General features: G+C 49.4%; 1 protein-coding gene across 1 annotated transcript; it reads right to left on the minus strand.

Annotated features, from left to right (window-relative positions):
- Positions 1-681: 681 nt before the first annotated feature.
- Positions 682-7,270, minus strand: FZD4 (frizzled class receptor 4). The gene is made up of 2 exons (XM_058663712.1): positions 6,477-7,270; positions 682-4,369 (listed from the first exon to the last, which is right to left on the minus strand). The coding sequence occupies exons 1-2, from the start codon at positions 6,765-6,767 to the stop codon at positions 3,041-3,043; spliced, it is 1,620 nt and encodes a 539-aa protein (XP_058519695.1). The 5' UTR covers positions 6,768-7,270; the 3' UTR covers positions 682-3,040.
- Positions 7,271-7,504: the final 234 nt, after the last annotated feature.

Below are 7,504 nucleotides of genomic sequence, written 5' to 3' on the forward strand. Positions count from 1 at the left end.
GATACTGGCCTCAAACACACCTAACACAAGTCACATGGAACATCCCCAGCCTGTAACTGCCTGTCCAACAAAGACACAGAAGCTGTAGGCGGTCATGAGCTCACAATCTTTTCTCATCGCCTTCCTAGGGCATTTTGATGTAATAATGAAGCAGACCTCTGGCATTCAGGCAAAACTCTTGTAATTTACCTGAAGGAACTCTGGGAAGAGGTGCAGGAGAGGGAGGTAGTGAAACAGATGGGAATTTAAGGGCACTCTGCTTCATCACAAAGTCAACAGTGAAGTTCAGCAAACTCAGGTATATCCCTACCCTAGGGCAGTTAGAAAACCAGGTTTCATCTCCCATGACATACCCACAGCAACCAACATGGGGCTTTACACACTGAATACATGTGCTGATGCTTCAGTTAAAGAAAACAAACCCAAAGCAAATATCAATTATAAAAGGTGATGGAGTTGCTTGAAGGTCATTGGTAACTGATCCCTCAACCACAAGTTCCTTTCCTGAAACCGTAAACACTTTCCATTGTCTGGAATGTGAATAGAAAGGCCTACAACCAGGTGGTATTGCTAAAGCTGACAAGCCGGTCTATACCAAGAGCTCCTTCTGAACAAATACATCTTCCCTTAAGGAGGCAAGAGGTCTACAGGAACAGCCACGTTCAGCCCCAGACGTTGTCCAAGTGTTAGCTCCAGCACTCAGGTAAGTAAGCACTCTTTCACTGTGGCTACTGCGATTCAATCACTGACGGTGAGCATCTACTCTGCAGCCCTCCTCTGGGTACCACCTTGCTTATACTACCACTGAAGCACTGCGAAGAAAACTGCATGACAAATCCCTGTGGTCCCACAGTAAACCAGGCTCTTCCCTTCTCTGCACAACTCCCAAGACACCACAGCAGAGCGTGAGTAAGGGCAGGCTTTGCCCCTGGGTGCATGCTCAGGGTCCCAAACAGCTCTGGGAACTATCTGAAGGCAGCACAGCGAGCTCACATCATACATCGTACATTTCTTTAGCAACACAGCCTCCTCAGATGGAGTGCAAATGGTCCTTGTGGGGATCAGTTCTCATGCTCCAGGCCTTGACTCCGAGTCCAGTCAAGGTACTCAGCCTGCCTGGAGCAGCAAAGGCCACCTGATCGACTTGGTTCTGTTTCCAAAGCCCCAAGACTCTCTCCCTTTCCAAAACATACACTGCATCTTAATTTAGGAACCACACAGAGAAAAAAAGAGAAAGGAAAATGTCAAATCATATGCACAAAGCTCAAATTTACCCCCCTCCCAATAAAAGGACGTTCATTTCTAGATTTGTGGATTTTGAGTCCCTGGAAATGTTTCTCCATAAACAAGAGTTGAAAAAAAATTTACCTATTCTTTTTTAAAAAGGGCAGGAATTAATAAATAATGAGTCACTGCAGAGTAAAGACAGGTGTAAGTCATAAGGAGAACAACCTGAGACACTGTCAACAATTTGTCCCAGAGATGTGGTGATTAGAAAGCCTAAAGCTGGTTAAGACAAAGTCCAGTTACAATTTTAAAAGAACTGCAACTTTCTGAGAGCTGCTAGGGGGTACCCCCTTGAGACGAACGTAAAGCATAAATTTTAAAAGCTTTGGATACCTCTGCAAAAGGCAATTAAGACCTATGCTGCGAGTTTGCAGTTCATTTCATATGGTCTACACTTTATTCCCTGCTAACCAATCAAGCTCCTGGCTGGCATTCTGGAGATTCATTAAGCACCATATAAATACTGCAGGCCACACTGACTCCAATGAAATCTTATAAGGAGCCTTTGCCAATTACTAGGAAACAATTATGCACCACGTAGTTGGACTAGCTGTCCTTAGCTCCCTTTACAAAACTGAGTGAGACTGCATTGTGGTAAGTAGACCAGGCTCTGATAACATTCTTATGCTAAAGGAAATAAGGCACTATCACTCTGAGAACGCAAGTTGACCACAGTTTTAAAGTCAGTTGAGTATACTATGTCATGGTCCAAGAATGTGCTTTTAATTGTAATCGACACACAAATTACACAGTTAATCTGTGTGAATGCAAAGTTGCCAAGAAATTTAACATTTCAGCTCTACCAGACTGGCGTCTGCATAGATGCAATCACACGGAGTAAAATATATTAAGTCTTCATTGCTCAACGCAAAAAGGTCTCTGGGGTCAGTAAGGTAATGTTGTAAAATCTTATTTTCCTCTGAATTAAGCGATTGTGAGAAAGTGAATCACCATTCCCTTCCCCTTCGTTAGGCATGCTGCAGAGCAAAAATTCCTATAAAAATACTCTTTTTTCGAGTCATTAAGTGTACAATGAAGAAATCAGCAGCAGCATACAATAGATATGGTGAAATTTAAGAGAGGAAAAGAGAGAAGAAAAATACTGTGGATACCTCATGTGTGTTAGTACAGGACCGTTGTTTGTTCAAACAACTCTGTTTTATGACAAAGGCACTGAAAGATTTTGACACCACCTCTTGGGAGTGCAATCCAGCAAATTCTAAACAGCAGACAGTGCACCACAGAAGATGTTTATGTTAGATCAGCCAAACTATAAAACTCTTATAACACTTCTCTGAACCCAGCCTTTCCAGTGTTTACAAATCACTTTGTTATCTGAAAGACCCAGTTAGCACTTTAAATTTAAAAAGGTTAAAAAACATCAATCTGTCCCCCTGTAAGTTATCAACTCACAGCTCAATCCCACCCTGTAGGGAAAAACAACATTGCCCCGAAACTTCTTGGAATCAAGACAGGACTTCCATGCTCCAAGCTGTAACCTGCTAAAGTGATCAACATTTTGATTTTTCACAGCTTCGAAAGCCTCTACCTGGCTTTTCCATTTTGGATCGTTCCAAAGTCTGCAGCAAACTCACTGGTTTTATGATGGTGGGGTAGCGGTGGAGGATGGCAGGTTGATGAGGGAGGCAAGGCTTACGAGTTGCTGGATTCACTGCATAGGAAGTTTTGGTAGTATCTCCATCAAAATGCTGGCATGCCACCTTTCAAAATGAGGAAAGCGTGGAGACTGGCCTTACACCACAGTTTCATTGCCTTTCCCAGGTTTCACCCAACCATTGCCTCTCTTCTCTCTCTTCACCTTCCCAGAATTCACCAATCTGTTGGAACACCTCTGCCAAGTGTGAAGAGTTTTGGCAGACCAAATCCACATGCCAGAAGTGATGCCCACTAGCAAAGACATGAAAATTTTGAGCATCTCCACCGCCATATTGGAATCATCTGCAGAATACCGGAAGAGTGCCCAGTTAGAAATTTCATAGAAATAACAGGCAATCACACAGGTTGCGGGAACTGTATACAGTACTGAAAAGACCCCAATCTTGACCATCAGCCTTTCTAACTTGTCTGTCTTTGTCCCATCCTTTTGCAGATTTGACCGAATCTTGAACAAGGCCACCAAACCTGCAGCGATGAACAAGGTTCCAATTACCAAGTAAGTGAAGAGTGGAGCCACCACGAAGCCAGTGAGGGCATCGAGGTTTTGGTTGCCTACATAGCACAGGCCGGTCAGCTCATCTGCATCCACCAGTCTCATAATCAAGATGACAATGGTTTTTACTGCAGGGATAGCCCAGGCTGCAATGTGGAAATAAGAGCTGTGCATCTCAATGGCTTCATGACCCCATTTGAGTCCGGCTGCCAAAAACCAAGTGAGTGTCAGAATAACCCACCAGATGGAGCTGGCCATCCCAAAAAAGTACATCAGCAAGAAAATTATTGCACATCCTGTGTTCTTAAGTCCTTCTTGGATGAGAACGGGTTCTGCTGCCTCTTCAAAATCGCAGGATATCCTTTCCCGGCCTACCGTCAGCCTGACAATATAAGCAATGCTATAAATATTATAGCACATACTGAGAAATATGATGGGGCGTTCAGGGTAGGAAAACCTAGAGGAATCAATGAGGAAGGTGAGCACCGTGAAGGCGGTGGAGATGAAGCACAGGCTGGCCCACACAGCCATCCAGATGTCAGTGAACTCCTTGGCCGAGCGGCTGTACAAGCCAGCGTCGTAGCCACACTTGAGCACACAGTTCAGGCTCCTTTTCACCCAGATGTACTGGTCAGAATTGGTTCCCACGGAGTGACACTCCTCCCCAGGCTGGATGGGGGTCTTGTGCGGTAAGGGCACCTCTTCATCTCCTGGCCCTTCCATGCACATATGGTTGTGGTCGTTCTGGGGAGGGAATTTACTGCAGTTCAGGCTCTCTGGCCAGGCGAAGCCAAACTCCTTCAGGACAGGCTCACAGCGTCTCTTGACTGAAAGACACATGCCGCCGCACGGGCCGATGGGGATGTTGATCTTCTCTGTGCACATTGGCACATACACCGAACAAAGGAAGAACTGGAAAAGTAAGGAAACGAACAAAGAAAACAATGACTTGGAAGTCTGACCAAATGCCTGTGCAGAGCTGAGGTGAATGCTTCCAGCCAGCGTCCACTCCTGTTTTCTCATCAGCCTATGGGGAGGCTGTGTGTTCACCCTGAGCTTAAACCAGGGCACCCCATAATCCATCACCTACACGGGTTTCTTAGTTGGGCTCTAATAATCCTTTCCAAAGGAATGCAAATAAATACAGGAAAATGACATAATCCTCTTTCACCTAACACTTAAGGAAACAAACCTTCAAAAAGTGACTGTCAAGCTCCCTCTCTTGAGTTTCTACTCCAAGGAGCTGAAGGCTCCCAATCAACGCTTCAATGCTTCAGGTTTCTTTTTAATCTCCATTTCTTGGTCACCATGAAAATAAACGTTAAAAAATACACAGATTCTGTTAATATTTTCTTCACTTTATTCCTTAACATTATTCTTTTAATCAGACTCACGGGGAAACAGAAAAAAATTTCCATTGAGACACTGTTAGACTCAGCGATGAGAGGCAGACTGAGAGCTTTGGTCATGGGGGGGTGTCTCTGGCCAGGTTTCCTCAATGAATAATAATGAAGCACAATAGGAAAATATAAATGTTAAGTCCCTGAATCTGCAATAGCAGCAGGGGAGAGTCCAGTTGCTGTCCTCAATTCCTCCAGCATTGATAAACAGTCTGCTTGGCTCCTTACAGATGTTGTCTATGAAGTCTAGAGTTACAAGTAACTATTTTCCAGCATGTAAAGGGATCCAATCCTGCCCTTCCAAACAGCTTGGCTGCTTCCCCAGGATACATGTAATTAAAAATATATATCCCTGCAAAAGCCGTCTCTCCAGCAAAATTGCCACTGATGTCAGGCTATGCGCTGTTTCTAAACCAAGAGCTGGACGCACCAATTCTTAAGCTTTTAGGATTCGGCTCTAAAGTCCTGAAATTTCCAAAGGGACAGTTCACCGGCACAGATCTAATCACAAGCTCTTCTTTACAAAAACCACAATCCAACTTTTAAAATGACCTATGGAAAAACAGGCACCTAGTAAGCAAGCTGCAGTTCTGTTTCTTATCTCTCAGAAGTTACAGCCACAACCACAGATTTCTGAAGCTTTTAACCGGAGTAACCCACCTCGTATCCTCCTATGCCACCTCCCCTCCCCCGGCCCCCTCCCCCATTGCTCTTTTCTAAATATCTAAAAGCACTCGGCCTCACCAACCAACACCAGTGTGTTAACATTACCAAAATTTATCTAGCCATCTTCTCCACCTCCTCCCACCCGGCCTTCAGCCCACGCCCACCCCCCACGAACTGGATGTTGTTTCAGTGTTTGTTTTTGCAAGATTATAATCACCTTGTATAATGCAAATTCTTCCTCCATTCACTATTGTAGGCTGAACCATTTATCATCACATAAGCTTTAAGATTTGTAACGACTGAAAATAAAGGTGGTGGGGGGGGAACTCCTTCCTAACAGCTTTCGCTCTTCCTCCAGCACTAATCCTGCCTCCAAGCCGGGGAGCGAGGAAGCACTCAAGCCAAGCCTACCGTTCCTTCCTGCGTGACCTCCTACACCGCGTGGGAGGGCGAGAGGGAGGGGATTTTACACAGGACCAAACCGTGGAGTTTCACTTAACAACCCACCCCCAAGACATGGGGGGAGACAGCGGGCCACTGACAGACCGGGTTAGGCAGAAGTTGCCTTCTCTTTCCTTCCAAGTCTTAGCAACAGCTGGCGGCTCTGTCGGACTCGCCCAGCGAGCCACGGCGGCTGGAATCCCTGGCAAAGATAACCCTTAAGTTCCACTGGGGTTAGGGGCTTGGCCAGACATGGGTGGGCAGGGGAGAAGAACGGAAGGGTGGGGTGTGAGAGAGGGTTCTTTTTAGAGGCCAAATGACTTACACAACTTTTTGGCTTCCAGTCTCGGAGAAGGGACAGAAAAGTGGGGGGGGGGGGGTTGGAGAGTGGAAATCACTTTTCCAGGACAGTGATACCTCTCGGGCTACACGTTTGGCAAGGGCTACACGAAGTGATTTTCGGGGAGACCCTGCCCAAGGGGTCCCGCCAGGAGTGGGGGTGGTGTACCCACCTGCAGCTGGCTGGAGCAGCCGTACTGGATAAGCGGCGTGAAAGTTGTCAGCTGCAGCTCGGCGTCCGTCTGCAGCTCGTGCCCCACCAAGTTGGGCATCTTGGTCACGTTGTAGCCCAGGTTCTGGCACATGGAAATGCGGATGGGGTCGCAGCGCCGTTCCTCCTCGTCTCCGAATCCCCGCGCCGGCCCCAGCAACTGCAGCAGCAGCAGCAGCAGCAGCAACCCCAGACGCAGTCCGGCGCCCCCAGGCGCCCCAGGGGCGCTCGGCCCTGCGCCCCGCCAGGCCATGGCCAGAGACCGGGGCAGCAGCGGCGGGGGCGGCTTCAGCAGACACCCCCAGTTTGCACGGGGACGCCGGCTGCCCGCGCTGGCTCCCAGCTCCGGGACAGGGAGTGCGATAAGGCACCAAGGGCTGCGAAGGAAAAGGGCTGCCGGGCTCTCCAGGCAGCTGCGCTCCACCGTGCGGGATATTAGACGGCTCGGGAACACACTGCGAGGGTCATGGCTGCAGGCGGAGAGCCCACAAGCCGGCGCCGGCCGCGTCCGCCCGGAGTCTCCCCGCGAAGCCCGCCAGCACCAGCGCCGCGCCGCTCTCACCGCCTCAGCCTTCGGCGGCGCTGGAGGTTCGCTGGGCGGGGGCGGCGCGGGACCACGCACCTCTCCAATGGCCCTGCGCCCTGGGCGGCGAGGGGCGTGGCCGCGGGCGGGCCGCTCTCCCGCTGCAAGGGTCAGGCCCCCGCCCGCCGGCGCCCTCGGCCCGCCCTCCCCGCGCGCCCCGCCCCGCTTCCCGGCGCTGGCTTCCCTCCCACCCGGACCCCGGCGCTCCGGGCCAGGCGGGGAGCGGCTGGACCAGGCGGGGATGGAGCCGAGCCGCTCCCCGCCAGGCCAGTCTGCCCCCTCCTCTCCCAGGTGAGAAGTGCCCTGGGTTCAATTCTCCCTTTCGTCACAGCTGTCACCTGGTCCGAAAGCCACCTCCCCCCCGCCCGCCACTCCTTCCTGGGCCGAGAGACCCACACAAAGAACGC

This window comes from Ochotona princeps, chromosome 4 (genome assembly GCF_030435755.1).
Source record: "Ochotona princeps isolate mOchPri1 chromosome 4, mOchPri1.hap1, whole genome shotgun sequence".
Classification (NCBI taxonomy): domain Eukaryota; kingdom Metazoa; phylum Chordata; class Mammalia; order Lagomorpha; family Ochotonidae; genus Ochotona; species Ochotona princeps.